The 19,087-nt window shown below is 37.5% G+C and overlaps 1 protein-coding gene across 7 annotated transcripts in view; it reads right to left on the reverse strand.

The window, feature by feature from the left end:
• The window catches only part of LAMA2 (laminin subunit alpha 2), a 777,226-nt gene that overhangs the window by 146,541 nt on the left and 611,598 nt on the right, over positions 1–19,087 (reverse strand). For all 7 annotated transcript variants that reach the window (XM_036766214.1, XM_036766215.1, XM_036766213.1 and 4 more), the window contains 2 exons: positions 12,473–12,584; positions 4,098–4,260 (listed from right to left, as the gene is read on the reverse strand). In XM_036766214.1, the coding sequence (XP_036622109.1) occupies positions 4,098–4,260; positions 12,473–12,584 (275 nt within the window). The remainder of the gene's footprint in view (positions 1–4,097; positions 4,261–12,472; positions 12,585–19,087) is intronic.

Consider the following 19,087-nt stretch of genomic DNA (forward strand, 5'->3'; position numbering starts at 1 on the left):
ATGCTATGCACATTGTAGATGCTTAAGAAAGGATCAGAGGCTTTCCCAGTATGAAGGGACTCAAAAGTCTTCTACTTTAACTTGCATCTGAAAAATAATCTACTCCCTAATAGGTTTGTTGAATGGATTTTAATACAATTCTCCTAATAATAGCCAATTACTTGCCCCTTCTTTTTAATGCTTCTCTCAAACCATTATTTAATTGATGTTTCTAATCCTTTTTCAGTGTCTTTGATGACAGCAAAATAGTCTTTGTTAAATTTAGAATATTAATAAATTAAGCTTGTGTTTGTCCCTTTTCCCTAACTCTTAAAAAGATTCTACTGATATTTTTTGAATTACTAACACAGAAAGTTAATCAAACCATTAACTTAATAACATTATTATCACCATAAGTACAGCATATAAACACATTATTTTACACGTAGGCTGAAATATATATATATATATGTATACATTAAAACATTTTTTTCTGTACTTCTCGTGTTTCCACGTGCTGTTGGTTTTTACCATAGTTCTGTTTTCAATCTTCCTTTATTTTGACAAGTTTCAATCATCACTTAATTATGTTTCTGATATTTTAGACTCTCTGATGACTTTTTAGTACACAACTTCCAATAGAGGTATGCATAGAATGTCTGAAATGATGTAACTTACACGGAAGATATTGGGGTGCCTGATTCTGGATGCCAATAAAACTGATGCATGTGTAAACGACATGTGTTTGCATACCACAGGGCTGGAAGCAGCCTTTTTTTCATTGGCTATATTATAGATGAAACTCTGACTTTTAAATTGCCCAATAATGCAGTTTTTTTCTGGCTTTTGTGTCTGAGGGTGAAGGAAACCTTTACTCATAGTAGGTGACACCACGGGGTAAATGGGGAGGCCCTAAGGGACATCTCCTTCTTTCCTACCCCTTAGGGCATTTAGCTCCAAGAAATAGACCTGGAATTTTAGTAAAGATAGTTTTCAACATTCATTTTTATAAAATTTAGAGTCCCCATGTTTCCCTCCCTCTCTTTCCTTCTCCTCAAGACAGCAATGATGTATGTCATACTTCAAACATATTTCCACATTAGTCATGTTGTGGTAAAAGTCAGAACAAAAGGGAAAAACCACAGGAAAGAAAAAACAAAAAAGTGAAAATAGCATGCTTCAATCTGCATTCAGACTCCATAGTTCTTTCTCTGGATGTGGACAACATTTTCCTTCATGAATCTCTTGGAATTGTCTTGGATCAATCTATTGGTGAGAAGAGCCAAGTCTATCAGGGTTGATCATCACACAATGTTGCTGTTACTGTGTACAATGTTCTCCTGGTTCTGCTCACTTCACTCAGCTTTAGTTCATATAAGTCTTACCAGGTTTTTCTGAAATTTGCGTGCTCATCATTTCTTCTTGCACAATAGTATTCCATCACATTCATTTACCACAACTTGTCCAGCCATTCCCCAAATGATGGGCATCCCCTCAATTTCCAATTCTTTGCCACCACAAAAAGAACTGCTATAAAAAAATTTGTACATGTGGGTTCTTTTCCCTTTTTAATAATCTCTTTGGGATACAGACCTAGTAGTGGTATTTCTGGGTGAAAGGGTATGCATAGTTTGACTGCCTTTTGGGCATAGTTCCAACATTCAAGATTATAAAGTGGAAGATGTTGCCTACTATGCCTACTTTCTGCCATACTATTTTCCAGTTTTCCCAGTAATTTTCGTCAAATGGTGAGTTCTTGTCCCAGAAGCTGGGGTCTTTGGGTTTATCAAACAGTAGATTACTATAGTCATTTACTACTATGATGTCTTGTGTACCTAACCTATTCCACTGATCCACTACTCTATTTCTTAGCCAGTACCAAATAGTTTTGATGATTACTTATTTCTTCTGCTAATCTGTAGAAGCTGCTAAATTCTGTGTAATCCTTACTCTGACTCCTTGATATTTGAATTGTTTCTTTCTGGTTGCTTGCAGTATTTAATCCTTGACCTAATAATTCTGGACTTTGGCTACCATATTTCTTGGAGTTTTATTTTGGGATCTCTTTCAGGAAGTGATCAGTGGATTCTTTCAATGACTATTCTACCCTCTGGTTCTAGGGTACCATGTCAGTTTTCCTTGATAATTTCTTGAAAAATGCTATTTTGGTTCTTTTTTTGGTCATGGCTTTCAGGTAGTCCAATAATTCTTAAATTACCTTTCCTGGATCTGTTTTCTAGGTCAATTGTTTTCCAATGAGGAAATATACATTATACATTATTATTATTTCTTTTCTTTCATTCTTTTGATGTTGTTTGACTGATTCTTGATGTCTCATAGAGTCATTAACTTCCACTTGCCCAATTCTAATTTTTAGGGAATTATTTTCTTTAGTTAGTTTTTGTATCTCCCTTTCCTTTTAGCCAATTTTACTTTTTAAGGAGTTGTTTTCTTCAGTGGATTATTTTTCCCCATTTGGCTAACTGTATTTTTAAGTCAATGTTTATCCTTCCTTTTCTAATTTGTTGACTGTCTCTTGCATAACTCTCACTTCTTTTCCCAATTTTTCTTCTGCCTCTCTTGTTTGATTTTTAAAATCCTTTTTGAGCTCTTTTAAGAAGGCTTTTTGGGCCTGAGACCAATTCATATTCCCCTCTGAGGCTTTACCTGTAGGTATTTTGGCATTGTTGTCTTCTTCTGAGTTTATCTTTTGATCTTCCCTGTTGCCATAGTAGCTTTCTGCGGTCAGGGCTCTTTTCTGTATTATTTTTTTGCTCATTTTTAGCCTATGTCATGACTTAAAGTTGAGCTCTGCTCTCAGGGTTTAGGGGGCACTGTCCCAAGCTTCTTGTGCTGCTGGCTTGCCCACTATGCTGGGGTGGCTTGGTCTAGTTGCACCTATTTTGCAAGGAGTTACTAGGTGGGCAGTTTACCTTCTGTGCTGGGGCTGGAGGCCTCACAGCTGGCCTGCTGTGCCACTGGACTGCTGAGCCAGGACCACAGTGGCTCGGTCGCTGATCTATGCTGTGGCTAAAAGCCTCCCGCTGGCTTACCCAGATATTATCTGCTCTAGACTACACTCCCCTTTTACCCAAGTGAGACAGACCTTTCTTGAAGTTCTTCTAAGTTATCTTAAGCTGGAAAATTGTTTCACTCTGTCATTCTGTTGCTCTAGAATCTGTTTAGAGGCTTGATTTAATGTTGTTTCTGAGGGAAACTGGGGAGAGCTCAGGCAACTTCCCGGCTTTTCTCCACCATCTTGGCTCTGCCCTCCTTTTCTATTCTTGGAGAATGGAGCAGAATCTTTGACTCGAGTGCTTGAGCCCTGGGGACGTAGGTATTTAGGAATCCATTAGGGAGTTCAAACCATCCTAGCTCGGAAGCGTTGAAGAGTAGAGATCTGGGGAGATAGCTCAGTGGGGATTTCAGTTTGAACTTGGTAGGACTAATGATGTATAGGAATGGAATTAAACTGAGATCCTAATCCCTCTTCCACCTCACCCCCCACCCCTGGAGACCTAGATAATAGAGGAGGAATAATACCACCAAGGAGTTAGAGGATATGTTTGCATGTTGTTGCTATATCTTTGAAGTAAATATCCATTTGTCCAAGGGAATCTTATATTGGGTGGTTAGATGAAACTGGGATCCTAGTCATTAGGCCTCTAAAAATGGAGGGAACACAATCAGTGAGGACTTGAGCAAACATCACACAGTTGAGAATCCCCAATGCCTTCAGTGTACCAGAGAACCCTAGGGTTGGAGGTAAAATGGAACAGACCTGGCCCTCAGAGTGGGGTCAACCCATGTTGTTTCTATGGATAGTTGTGTAAGAGCAGTGTTATAGCAAGCTGGGTGTTCTCTTGGTTCCTTATTCCATCTTCTCTTTGTTCACTCCCACAGTCAAGTATTCCTTTTTTATCCCTTCTTTTCAACATTTTGCTATCAGCACTCCTCTCCCATGCATCAAGTTTCATCATTGAATGTACGGAACCTTTTACCCTCCAGATGTGAAATGTTTAACTTAAGCATTTTCGAGATGTATATGGAATATAAAAAGATTAAGAAGCACAAGTGTAAGGTTCAGAAAAAAGAAAGTCTATGGTAGATTGACTTACACCAACTCATCCTGGGCAACTTCATTTTGCATATCTAGATTTTTCTGCCTTAATTCTGCCATCATCTGATCGATCTCTCGCTGTAGCTCTTGAAGATTTTTCTCCAAGGCTTTGTCCTGTGCTCCAAGAGTTTCATTTAGTTTTATAGCTTTTTCATTTACAGCTACAGGGGGTAAAAGAAATAGTGAAGATCAGTAAATAAAAGCGACACATTCAATAACAGCATTTAGCATCTGCTTATCATTACAGTTTCCAAATATAACATACCATGCCGTAGGTAGTCCTGCCTATGAAACATAAAGGCAGTTCAGCAACAAATAGGGAGATCTGACATATTCCCTAAGATTTCTTATTGTATTCCATTTTGGGGCACAGTAATTAAAATTAGGGCAGCTAAGTGGCTCAATGGATAGAATGCCAGGCCTGGAGTCAGGAAGACCTGAATTCAAATTCTGCCTCTGACACTTAGTAGTTGTGTGACCCTAGACAAGTCAATTAACCCTGTTTGACTCAGCTTCTTCATCTGTAAAGCAAACCACTCCAGTATCTTAGCCAAGAAAACCCCACAGACAGCACTGGAGCTACAAGATTTGTGTAGCTTCAGATAGAGCCCCACACCATCTTGGTGTGAGTATGGTCAATTTTGTGGAACTCTCCACCTACCAGTGCAAGTGCCTACTCATAAGCCATTTGCTAAGAGATGCTATTGTTAGTCACTTGTATGGTGTAGTTGTTTTTATTATCTTTTTTTTAAATGAAATCACCAAACTTTCTGTTTTTCTCTGATCTGTAAAGGCTATATCTCTCATATAATTTTCCACCTGCCAAAACTATACGTATGCGTGTAATATCTATTTATATCTATGTATATGTGAATGAATGTGTGTATGCTACACATGAATTTACATGTAGGTTTATGTATATGTTATATATGTATAAGAACATATATGTATCTGCATACACACGTGTGTATGTAACAAAACTCTCTATGACATCTGATCTGCATTAGGTCTTGAACTCATGAGACAATGATGGGGGGGAGGGGATGAACACTCTACAGAGCTCCACATTTTCCAATATTGTCATTTTTATTCACCATACTTTTTAGACCAACCTTCTTTAGATATATACATGTTAAGGGACAGAGTTAAACTCAAAATGTTCAAAACAGCCCCCATTACTTTTCCCTAACCCTGCTATTCACACAACTTGATGTAGTAGCAATTAGATATTTATCACCCATTAATGGGCCTCGTGACCTCCTAAGGTCACAGGAAGCCTAAGTTACACGTGGTGGGAAGAGCTTCCTGACAGGAAATAGAAGTTATGTCACAGGAAATGCTGAGACAGAGAGAGAGAGAGACAGAGAGAGAGAGAGACAGAGAGAGACAGAGACAGAGAGAGACAGAGAGAGAGAGAGACAGAGAGAGAGACAGAGAGAGAGATGTAATGGCTGCTGTACTGTGAGTTTGTTTTGGGGAGACACCGGCAGGGGGTCAGAGAGGTTTTGGGAAGGCAAGGCTTCAGGTTGTTATACTGTGTGTGGAATGTTTTACTGCTGTGATAGACTGGATAAACGGCTTGTGGGATATGGTTCTCTGTTGTCTGAATAAATGGTTTATTTCTTCTACCTTCTGTGTAGAGGGACTCGTACACTTTGCGATACAGAACTACAAAGGCATTTTGGCAATTATCATCTACATTGTGATTATTGCCTTGCTGGTAAACTTGACTATTGACTATTAGGTGTTATAGTCAGTAGAGTGCTAGATGTGGATTCAGAAACACCAGGCTTCAAATATTGCCTCAGATACTGTATAGTTGTGTGTTCTTGGGCAAGTCACTTAACCTTTTTCAATGTTAGTATTCTCATTTGTAAAATGAATATAATAATGGCACATATCTCACCGAGTTGACGTGAGGACCAAGTGAGATAACATCTGTATAGTGATTTGCAGACTGTAAAATATTACACAAATGCTATTGTTATTATTATGTGTTTGAAATACTGATGTTATCACAGACTCTTCCAATTCTCTCATCTGATTATTTACCAAGCCCTGCAAATCCTACCTCTGTAATATCTCTAGCACTTTTCCCCCCCTCTCTCTTCCCAGTGCTGCCATCTTTGCACTGCTCTTCATTATTACCTGATTCAATTATTCCATTAATCTCTAAACAGATCTTTCTGGTATCACTATCTCATTCCTCCGATCTGTGCATCAGTCTTCCGTGTATACCTTATGCATCAATCTGGTTGTAACACTATTTTGGTCAAATATGTTCAATATTTCCCCATTTTTTACTAAATAAAGTACAACTCCTTTGCCTGGCACTGAACATCCTCCACATTCTGATGCTAATCTATATTTTCTGCTTTGTCTTACTAAATCCCTCCACACGCTTGATACTTGAGCTGAGTTAGACTCCTCTTTGGAAAAGACCCTGATGTTGGGAAAGATTGAAGGCAAAAAGAAAAGAGGATGGCAGAGGATGAGATGGATAGTGTCATGGAAACCACAAATATGAACTTGGACAGACTTTGAGAGATAGTGCAGGATAGAAGATCCAGTGTGCTATGGTCCATGGGGTCACAAAGAGTCAGACATGACTAAATGAATGCACAACAACGGATTTCTCTCTGTCTTAGAAAAGTGGACCTGCTCTTTCCTACCAGTGGCTTTGCTCATGTTCCTTATGATATTTGGCATATCCTCTTACTTTTGTTATCCTTTTTTGCCTGTTTAATTGCTACCCATCCCCCCTAAAAGCCCCAAATGCCACCTCTTCTGAGTTTTCCCTAATCCATTTGGTTGATAGTTAGTTACTTTTACTCTCTCTTAGGACCCACATTACACTTTTTTAAAAAAAGTAGTTTTCTGGTTTATGTGTCTAATTCCTCTTCTACTAGACAGACAATAAGCTTCATGAAGGCAAGGGATATATTTTTTTCTAAACTTTATATTTCCCCTAACACCTAGCACAGTCCTCTGCTCACTGCAGGTTTTTTAATAAAAGTGTAATGAATTAAAGGCAGAGGGCGGAATAGAGTTAAAAAATATGGCAGTAATGTCCATGAGGCAAATTTTGGAATCAATGTGGTTCTGAGAACAAGTGATGTGTAAACAACTGGAAGAAATCCCCAGCGTGGGGACAGATCAGCTTTAGGAGAATTTTTGTTGTATTAAGAAAGGCGTATTGATGGATGAGCTCTAATTTCTCACTGCTTAAAAGCTTGGGAGCAGGAGTTCATATAAATTTCAACTGAAGAAGAATATATCATCCAGTCCCTTTTAAAATGAACATGTTATTGGCATTATTTTATCACATGTGAATGCCTGCTCTATTACACAGCACTCAAAAGAACTGTAAAATGAATGAGTACCTCTTATATTTTCATAATGAATGAAAAAAAAAAACCCGACTCTTATGCCACAAGAAATAGATTGAGTGACCTAAATTTGCTCTTAGAAACTACCCTGGAGTCTTTTGGTGGTGAATGCATTTTTGCTTTTCTACACAGATGAATGTTTGTAATTCTAATGCTGCAAGACTAAGCACTTCATGAACCCATCAAGAGTCATGAAAAATCAGAGATTATGAAACTATACTTAGATGAGAGTGCCTTAGATCCTTGAAGCAGATTGGCTGCAAAGAATTCATGCCTTCAGGGGCATTCAGGATAAATGGTGTATTTCCTCTATTAAAAACACATGCGCACGCACACACACACTCACTCACACACACACACACACACACACACACACACATACAAACTCCATGTTATAAATGATCTATAAGACCACTTTCAGATCTCAAAGTAATTTGCTACCTGCTCTGAATCCTCACTCTGTTTGTGTTAATTAATTGTTATTATTGTCATCGATGGAAAGGAAAATAGGCATGGGTAGGTTATACATTTTGCGTAAAGGTCACTGGTTGACAATTTTTGCTGCCAGGCCTTGGAGTGGAGTTTTAGATGATCATCCTCATAGAGGGTTTGGTTCAGCTCAGCCACGTTTTTCTCATTGCTTTAGACCTCGAAAGGGCATTTCTTGGTATTTTGACCACTGTCTATATTTGTTAACCTAACAGTTGCTACTTTGTTTAAAATCTTCATGCAAGTGTTGTTAGGGCAGCTAGGTGGCATAGTGGATAGAGTTGCTGGGCTTGGCATACTAATCTTTTTGAGTTTAGATCTGGCCTCAGACACTTAACTAGCTGTGTGACTCTAGGTAAGTCATTTAACCCTGTTTGCTTCAGTTTCTTTATCTGTAAAATGAGCTGGAGCAGGAAATGGCAAACCACTTCAGTATCTCTGCTGTGAAAACCCCAAATGGGGTCATAAAGAGGACACGACTGAAACGACTGAACAACCACAACAAACAACAAAAGTGTTGTTATATTGTGCCTTCTGCAACCTTAGTGAGGGCAGGCCTAGGCGGCTCACAAGGAGACTGAGAGAAGGGAAGGGACTGGAAGGATAAGGGGTAGAAACAAGAGGAAGAGCAGAAGTCAGTTTTTACCCGTACAGCTTTACAGAAGTAATAAATCAGTTGCTGATCACTTATTAAACACCTGTTTTGTGCCAGGCACAGTGCTAGGTGCTGGGGATATAAATACAAAGTTAAGAAAATCCTTGGGATCAGGGTGCTTACATTCCATTGGGAAGAATTTTTGGTAGCAAAAGTTTTGTGGAACATTCAAATTTTCTGTCAGCTGCTGCCGGTCCACGACTCTTCGTACCTACATGTCTCTTGGGTATCCAGATAAAGAAGGGTGACAACATACTCACAGCCAGGCCTAGTCTGAATACTAAGAACATAATATCACAGCATTCTAGATTTAATGATGGAAGAACTTTAAAGGCCATCTACAGCAACTCCTTCATTTTACAGGTTCGAATGCTAAGCCCAAGAGATGTTAAGTGACATGTCTAATTAGGACCAGGAATTGAAACCAGGCCCTCTAACTCAGACCCAAACCAAGTGTGGTGCAGTGGATGGAGCATGGGCCCTGGAGTCAGGAAGACTCATCTTCCTAAGTTCAAATCTAGCCTCCTGGGCAAGACACTTAACCCTGTTTGCCTCCGTTTCCTCATCTGTAAAATGGGCTGGAGAAGAAAATAGCAAACCACTCCAGTACCTTTGCCAAGAAAACCCCAAATGGGGTAATGAAGAGTCAGATATGACTAAAATATGACTGAACAACAACAAAAAAGCCCAGTAGTAATGCCATTGTCAGTTGCTTTGGATATGTAAGACCGCAAAATGAGAGAAATTGGGGAAAGAATAGTGAAACACAGGGCAGCTAGGTGGTGGCAGTGAGTAGAGTACTGGCCCTGGAATCAGGAGGACCTGAGTTCAAATGTGACCTCAGACACTTGACACAAATTACTAGCTGTGTGACCTTGGGCAAGTCACTTAACCTCAACTGCCCTGCCTTCCCTCCTTCCTGACCAAAAAACACATAAAATTTAAAAAAATAAAATAAATGTTTAAAAAAAAGAAAATGATTTCTTAAACAGAATAGTGAAACACTGTCACCAAGGGCAGTGTTAATGTGATCAAAGATCTTCCCCACCCATTCAATAGGCCTCAGGTAGGCTAGGTGAGAAAGCTTGATTACATCTCTGTAAGTAACTCTAAAGCCTCTACTTACCAGGTACTAAGCCAATTTGGGTGTGAAGACCTCAGGGCCCTGAAGGGAGCTGCTAAGACCAGAGTCAATGGTATGTGCACTGAGTTCTAGCCAATCATGAATTCAGACAATCAGAGACTTGAGTTCTAGCCAATCAGACCCCAGCTAGGACTGTATATAAGGAGAACCCGAAGTGTGAAAGAAACAGAATTTGCAGAGAGCAGCAGAACTGAATCAGAATTGAAGAGGGACAGAACTGAAGGGAAGAATTGAGAAGCAGACATCAAGAGGGTGCTGAAGAACAGACATTGAGAGAGCCAGCATTGACATAGCTGGGGAAGACAGCGCTGAGCTGAGACTCAGGATTCATGAATGATTGTTTACAGGAAGGCCCTGGCAGGTGGGAAGGCTACAGAATGACTTGGTTCCTTGCTATAATACTGTGTTATAATTTCCTTGTTGCTACATTGAGGTGGGCTTACTGGTTTTGAAATATAATTACTACTATATTGAATTGGGGTTATTGGTCTTGGGATTGAGTACTCTGGTGTTTAAATAAATGGTATACTTCCTCTGCCTTCTACATAGAGATTTTTTCATACTTTCTGATTCTGAACCATTCAAGCATGTTCATTGTCATCCTTGAGGTCATGAATCTTGCCTTACTGATACACCAAGCTCTCAAAATGTGCAAATATGTATTTAGTCACAAATATTTTGATTAATAATTTTGTATTGATTAATCCTTGGAGTAGGCGGACAAGTGATAAATGGCAGGGATTTGAACAAAGGGCCAATGGCAAGTGTACTGAATAGTTCCGCCATAGATGGTTTCAGGAATATATAAACACAGCTGTGATGAAGATTTGCTCTGAATGACAGGATTATTGATGATAATCACTGAGATCATAGTAGTACATTAGGATCAGGATCTAGGTTCAAGTCCCACTACCAAAACTCTCAGTGTGACCTTGTGAAAGCCACAACCTCCCAGAGAGATCTTCAGTTTCCTCACCTATAAAATAAGGAGGTGGGACTAGGTGACCTTCAAGGTAGTTATGGAAATCTGAAAGTAGTTATGAAATCTACAGAAATACAAAAGGCAATCAATCATTTAAAACAGGCAGAGATTGCCTAAAATCTTTAATGGGTTCCAGGAAACATGATGTTAACTGAAACAATCTTACAGGAATAGTTTGTTTTATAGGAATAATGTTTTAAATGGACAATGGGCCAAAAATATGTTGTCGTAGCATTCTACAGCTTTACAATGGGCTTCGTTAAAACATATTAATAAGATTATTATAAAATTATAGGGAATAGTAGATAGGGCAATGGTCTTGAAGAATGAAAATCTGGATTTGATTCCTTACTCGATATATAACTAGTGCTACCACATGGTAAGTAGCAGCTTAATAAATGTTAGTTGAATTGAAATGACCCTGGGCAAGTCATTTTATTGCTCTGAGGCTCAGTTTCCTCATCTGTAAAATGGAGATGATAATACTTGAATTGCTTCTCTCAGAGCACTAATGTGAAGAAATACTTAATAGTCCTTAAAGCATGAAATAAATTGGAACTATCATTGATAAATAAAACATGCTGGTTTGGGTGTAATGTTATATGGGATAAGTCTGTAGTTATTCTTCCCTTTGAGGAAGACAGAGACATTATTATCTGGAAAAGAAAATGGCACAAAGCTATACAGTTCAGATTTTTCAGTAGGCGTTCAGAGTTAAAGTGTACCCATTGCTTCTCCTCAGGCTCATACTAGGATACTTCTATAATAAAGAGGTCTATGCAAGCATGGCATCTCTCAGGCAAATCCTTAGATGATTCCTTACCCTCCAGGGCAGCCTGTCATATTTTTTTGGATATAGGGAATGGCATAATACCAAAAATCTATGAGAAAGCATGACAACCAAAATATGGATTTTCATTCCTAGTTTCTAAAGGTATCAATTTTTTTTAAAAGAAATTAAGTCTGATTTAAAATTACTTCTTCAATTAATATTGGCATTTAAGAAGTAGCTTCTGTTCAGTATTCTCTTGCCTCTCTAAAAAGCTTCACATTCTGGACATTTACCCAAAACTTGCCTCTGATCTTCCACTTTGATTTTCAACCAGATTGGTAGGTGCCAAGAGGATGAAGAGCTAGGGCAATACAACATCTTATGGTTGGGTGATACATACAAATTCTAAGCAACAGATGCTCATTAACAACCAGTACTAATGTACTTTAAAAGTCATTTTGAAGAATAAAAATGTCACTTGAATATACCAAATGGAATGAGAAAATTAGTCTTTTTTCCAAAATCTTTTTAGTTGCCTTGCAAATAAACCGGAGCAAAGCATAAGGTGACCATTAGTTATTTAACCATAATAGCCTTTCCTCAAGAATCAGAGCATTCCTAAAGGAATGCTTTCAATTTATTGCTTTCTGTGCTCATAATTACCAGTTCACTAGCTATTATCCCTAACTGGACTCCTTATTGTAGGCAATCTACTGCTATTTTTTCTGAATTTATTAATTAAAAAAGATTTCAAAGAACACAGACCTTTAAATCCTAATCTGTCATCTAATACTAGTGAAATTTCACTTCTTCAGCCAACCATTTATTGAGCACTTTCTATGAGTAAGACATGAGGCTGTTCATAGTCATGTCAACGCATGTGCACTGAGACTTGTGCATTCTTTTTTTGGAGGAGTTACTAAAGTGTGCTGCTTCAAATACCTTCTGCATCCTGGACAATTTCCTTAACGATTCCTCCCAGAATCTTTGCTCTCATGTTGGTTCGCTCAGCATCCTGCCCAGTCTGCTCGCCATCTGCTGTCACCTTGGTAGCCTAATGATCCAAACATAAGAAAAACATAATTAATGGATATGATGACGTTCCAGCAGGATATGCTCTTTCTGGCTACATTTACTTTCAAATGTTACTTTGGGCCAAAGGCAATCGATGAATTATTGATCATATGTACTGGAAATGACACCCTGTGCTCAAATATACAATTAAACTTTATTACTTCTTACACTAAATGGAAACCAGAGGGCTGTAGTTGGCTTTTTAAAAACCTGGTACTGGGCATCATATAAGCAAAGAGAATCAAATCATTTTTTGGAATATTTTAAATGGATGTTATCGGTAGTTCTTAAACAATTCTTTAGTTTCCATGTGTGGCATGTAGCTTTGCCATCTTTTGATTCAATGAAAAGAAATATGTATGGAGTAATCTAATCACTTGAGACATTGGTGAGGCATAGATAGCCAATCTCAATTTATATTACAGATAAGCTTGTATAGATAAATTTTCAATCAATACATTAATTAAAGAAACAAAGGAGGTAATTTTTTTTTAAAAAAAAGGAAAATTATGCTTTCAGCTGCTAAGTAGGAAATGCTCATTATCTGGCACATTAGCAAGATCATTAACATTGACTAAGAGGCTATAAATGACTGGTAACTTCTTCTGAAAAACATTACAACCTGAGATGAACATCAATCACAGGACCACCCAGAATCCTATCCAACAAAATGATGAAAATGTAATCTTACCTTTGTTTTCAAAATTAAAATGTTCTTTAATAATAGTAGTTAGCACTTATATAGTGCTTTAAGGTTTACAAAGTGCTTTAAAAATATTATCTCCATTTATCAATGTGATCCATTTAACATATTCATATAAAGTCATTATACTCAGTAAAGTAAAATACCATGTCTATATTTAACTTGGTGATAGTTCCTGAAAAGGGTATTTTGAGTTTTGTGGCACTATGAAATGTGTTTGGATTTCATTTCTCTCTTTTCCTTTTTTCATCTCCTTTTTAAAAAATGATTCATTTTTCTTTCCCTATACAAACATATATGTGGCTTTGCATTTATATGAATGTAAATGTATTTCTACTGCACTTTCACAAAAAAATTGGAAAATATAACCACAATAAATGAATAGAAAAAAATAAAAAAGTGACTCTGTGAAGTCCTGATTCAGGTCCAATTGGCATCAGAGGAACTGAATTCTATATTTGTCCAGAGCAACTAAATTATTCTTGTACATAAGAGGATTTTAAATAGAACTAAATATCTAGTCAGTGCAATGTTAGGTAAAGGCTCCTATATGAATTATATTCTACTTACAGGTTTCTCAGGGGACTTAAGCAGTCTAATTTATTAGCAGTGATAAAGTTCTGTGAGGTCTTTGGATAACAATTGGTATATTAGCTCTAAATATTATCATGCCATTTCTCCAACTATATATATGAAAGAATCACAATTCAAAGGATGAAGACTAAGAAATTCTTTGAACTTTTTAATACTCCTTTACAGTTAGCAGCTATAACTACAATGATTTTTAATGGTATCAGTAAAGTCTTTTAAAAATGTTTCAGGTTCACTGATCATATTATATATCGGAATTGTGTTCAACACTTAGAGGAGTTAGTCTTTGCAGAAGCAAATGATGTCTAAATCCCTTAAGTTCTTAAATTCCTGAGTAAATTTCAGATGCCCTGGCCTAACATTCAAGAGCAGGTACTCTACATTCCAGCCAGTCTAGATGTCCTGTCACCCTCCATACTTGCCATTCACTTTTCCACCTCATACACTGTTCCCTTTCCCAGAAATGCCCTTCTTATATTCCTCCTGTTGAATGTCTACCAGTCCTTTAAGCCATAGCTCCAAGACTACTTGATTCAGAAAGGCTTCTCTCATTTTTCCTAGCAAGTAACAAATAGCCTTCTTCATACTTGTGCCTCCTTTAGCCACTTTTCATGAATTACTTTGTATTGTACTCATTTGTGTACAGGTCACCTTATCCAATGAGAACAGAGACAATGTAGCATTAAATCCTAATAAATCCTTATTGAATTTGCATTTGAATCTAAGTTACTCAGATCCTTCCTTGGGTGATTTTTGGATTGCTTTTTCTTTAAACTTAATTTTTTTCTTTCTATTTTTCATGTTGGTGACTCTGGTAGATAAAAGGCTCTAAAAGCATTTTGTAGTAGTCATAACTTTAAGTCTCAATCTTCTTATGTTTCCAGCTGCAGAGTGTAATTTTTAAAAGCTTCCTAGAGCCCCAGGCAACTCTCTAGACTGAGATTCTTAACCTTTTTTTCCTGTCATGGACAGCTTTGACCTCTGGATCCCTTATCGCAGTAATGTTTTTAAATTTATAAGATAAAATGCATAAGGTTACAAAGGAAACCAATTGTATCCAAATCCAGTTTTATATATATATATATATATATATATATACATATATATATATATATATATATATATATATTAAAACTAGCTGATGGTAAGTACCACAGTAGTTTCAAATTGACATTAGTAAAGTGTGTTTCATCATTTGAAATTCTCTAGAGCAATGAACTCACAGGTCTAGTCCACAATTTATTTTGAATCATGATGCCATGGTAGACTCCTCCAAAGAACAATATGAGATTGAATATACCCTGGGCTTGGTCTAGACTTCAGACTTATTCTGGAGGGGGAAGAGAATAGGGAGCATCAGTAGCCTGCTATGACTTGGTGTTATGGAAATTTTCCAGCTCTTCTTTGAGAAGGTTGTTCTTGTAAAGAATCTCCATCCTTTATTTGGATAAGAGTTCCTCTGCTAGATGCCCATCAATTGGGGAATGACTGAACAATTTGTGGTGTGTGATTGTGATAGAATACTAATGTGCTATAAGAAATAACGAGCGGGATGCTTTCAGAAAAACCTGGAAAGATTTACATGAACTGATGAAAATGAAGTGAGCATATAAGAAATGGGAGGAGTTTTGTTTCCACAGAACTAAAGGTGTGCTTCCCTGCCCTCCCCCACCCCAGCTTTAGCAGAAACTAGGCCTCAAGGTCGATCAGGTGAGAGGTCAGAGGCTTGTAGGCATGTGCATACTTTTTGAGAAGGCAGTCTAGGGAATTAGAGAGGTCAAACCCACTTGAACCTGTTCAAGCTTATCTAGGGTCTGGTCTTGGTCAAGAATCCAGGCCTACTGATATGCGTAATTTGCATATGTCAAAGAGGGAAAGTAGGGGAAGTAAAAGAATATATTTTAATCCTAAACTAAGACAAGGAAAATCTAATTAACTTCATTTTTGCTTCCGTATCCTTATTATCCTATTTCTATAAACTGTATAACCTAGGAAAACTATGTAAAAAACAAAGATTGTAAACTAACCATGACTCTAGCAGGAGTGGAGGGAATGGTTACCCCTGCTCCTGCAGCTGCATCAGTGTGAGTGTTCCTGTGAGCACTACATCCGCTCTCTCAGGAAGCGTAATAAAATGCCTTCCTCTGCCCACTCTGGTCCTGAGTTCTTTGGGTGTGAATGGGCAAATCACATGGATTTTCCTAAGGTCAAGTGAAGGGAAGCAACAGGCAGCGGAAGCTCGCCGGGCTTACTCCTGGATCTTGTCTTGGGGTGTCCTGTGATCCCCACTGTGGTATTAAGAGGGCTACCACTCTGGATTCCCTTGGGGAACCCTGTGGTCTGCATGGCCTGGCCTTCTTAAGGGGACATCACTTGGGACTTCCGGCCCTGTCTCGGGAGCCTTGTGATCTTAGCGCCATCCTAAGGGGCCATGGCTTGGGTCTTCCTTAGGGTCTGACCCCTAGGAGGCCCTCTGATCCCCACAGATAAAGGGATGGCTACCACTTGGTCTTCCTCTGGGAGTCCTGTGGTCCGTACAGCCTTCCCTAGGGATTATCACAGGGTTCTTCCTCAGGACTTTGGCCCCGCCTAGGAAGTCCAATGATCCCCAAAACCACGTTTATCACAAGCAGAACCAAGACAATATTGTACACAATAACAGCAATATTGAATGCTGATCACCAGTGAATGACTTAGCTATTCTAGCAATACAATGATTCAAGACAATTCTGAAGGACTTATGAAAAATGCTGTCCACCTACAGAGAAAGAACTGATAAAGTGTGAATGCAGATTGAAGCATACTTTTTAAAAAAATTTTCTTTTTTGTGTGTTTTCTTTCACAACACTAATATAGAAACATGTTTTGTATGACTGCACATGTAGAACCTATATCAAATTGCTTGCCTTCTCATTGATAGAGTGGAAAAGGCAGGGAAGGAGAGAATTTTGAACTCAAATTTTTTAAAAAAATAAATGTTAAAACTTGTTTTTTTATGTATAATTGGGAAAAATAAAATTTAAAAAAATAAAAATAAAAGTTTTAAAAATAAAAAAAATCTAATTTTCTTCTAATTTTTTTTAAAATGGTGTGACTCTAGTCAGGTTACATATACATTTTGGGCTTATTCTGACAAATCCAATTCTGACAAATTACTTTTCAGTTTTCCCAGAAGTTCTTGTAAAAGAGGATGTTCTTCCCCAAGTAAATGTATGCCCCTAGGTTTATTTACTATTGGGTTGTTGGATCAGTTATTTCATATTCTTCCCTATTTGGTTGATTCTACTGATCCACTTTTCTATTTTTAAAACAAGCATCAAATTGTTTTGTTAATCATTATTTGAAAATTTGAAGTCTAGATGTGCTATTTCCCCTTCATTCCTACTTTTCCCCCCATTGTTTCCCTTGAGATCCTAGATCTTTTGTTTCTCCAAATGAATTCTATTATTTTTTCTAGCTCTGTAAAGTATGTCCTTGGTACTTTAATTGTTTTAACAATAAATCTGTGAATTAACCAATCCTATCATAATTTTTGGGGTGGCCCATCCATTAGTACTATTCTGATGACTTATCAAAGGCAGTGCCTAATAGTTCCATGCTCTAGCTGTTCTTCCCAATATGGAAGGGCTTTAAATATTGTTCCACCGATATGTTTCCTTATGAGAGTGACTTTTTTTGGAGGCAATTGGGGTCAAGTGACTTGCCCAGGGTCACACAGCTATATGAGAATGATTCTTGCTAAGGATGGAGACTCCTCAATAACAGATGATTATTTTTTAGCCATGGAAACACATATATATGTAATGGCCTTCAGTATTTTTAAAAAGTCACATATTTTCATATTTATCAAGGGTATGCTTGGTTAAAATATGAAAGAGAACAGGTGTGCTTCTGCAAATTATATTCTACGTAAGAGAACCTCTTTACAATCACATGAGCAATTGTAAGATGCTGTGAATATGAGATCTTAATATGTTTATTTTTTGTTACCTTTTTTTAAAAAAAAACAACAGGATTTGATTAGATTGGACAAAATGTAGCCCCATAGGCTCTTCTCCAATAACAAATCTTTCTTTCAGATGTTAATATTGCTTGATAGGTATAACCAGAGTGAACTTTTTTTTTCTGTGATTTTATGATTATCAATATAAAGTACAGCACACAATTGGGAGCTATATGCCCATTATAGATGTTGCCATTTTGCATATAGTAAGCACTTGGTAATTTTATTCATTCATTTAGTCATTCATTCATTCATTCATGGGAATGCACTGTACAGAATCCAAATGGAAGGGGGATTCTCTACAGGTGATAAAGTCCTCTAAATATTCTGATTTGGGGATGACATTATGCTGATTACATCAACTCTAGAATATGATAGAAACTCCAAAATGCAATTAATGACCTCTCAAAAGAGATAGAAATAACAAGGCACACAGGAAAAATGAAACAAATGAAGATTCCCTCTTGTCCACACATGGAACATGCAGTGGTACGGGTAGCCCATTAGATTAGTCCTTTAGTATGTAGGGGTGTGTGTGACTACCTATCTCACTACCTATCTCTTTCTTATATAGTATTGCAGATGGACAATGAATTAGGCCTATAACTGATTACAAAAAAAGTGTTCTCTAGACTTCATTAGGAAAATTATGCATTATTTTCAATAATCTTAAACTGTTGCCTGATTAAAGTCTCTCATATATATCTTTGCCAATAGTCTTCTGATGATACTCTTTAAGTTGTAAATCATGAAATATGACCTCTAAAGAATCAATTTTATGGGAAACCCTAATTACCAACTGTGAGTTGCCAATGAGGTGGACACAAGCAGGACCCAACACATCATCAATAAATGCATGAAGTAATATAAAAGACATCACATTATCATCATGATACTGATCCATCAAAGAAGTGTCAACAAGTGTTTATATGTTAAACATCTACTTAATGTGCTAAGCCTGGAGAAAAAAAAAAAAACCAATAGAGTCCCTGTTCTCAAGTTACTCATAGCCTAATGGAGGAGACAACTCAAATAACTATTTACTAACAAGATTAATAATGATGATGATGATGCGCTATGTGCCAAGCACTGTGCTGAGCTTTGCTATCATTCTCTTATTTGATCCACACAACCATCCTGGGAGGTAAGCATTATCATTTTTGCCATTTTACAGACGAGAAAGCTG

Source organism: Trichosurus vulpecula, chromosome 7, assembly GCF_011100635.1.
Source record: "Trichosurus vulpecula isolate mTriVul1 chromosome 7, mTriVul1.pri, whole genome shotgun sequence".
NCBI classification, from domain to species: domain Eukaryota; kingdom Metazoa; phylum Chordata; class Mammalia; order Diprotodontia; family Phalangeridae; genus Trichosurus; species Trichosurus vulpecula.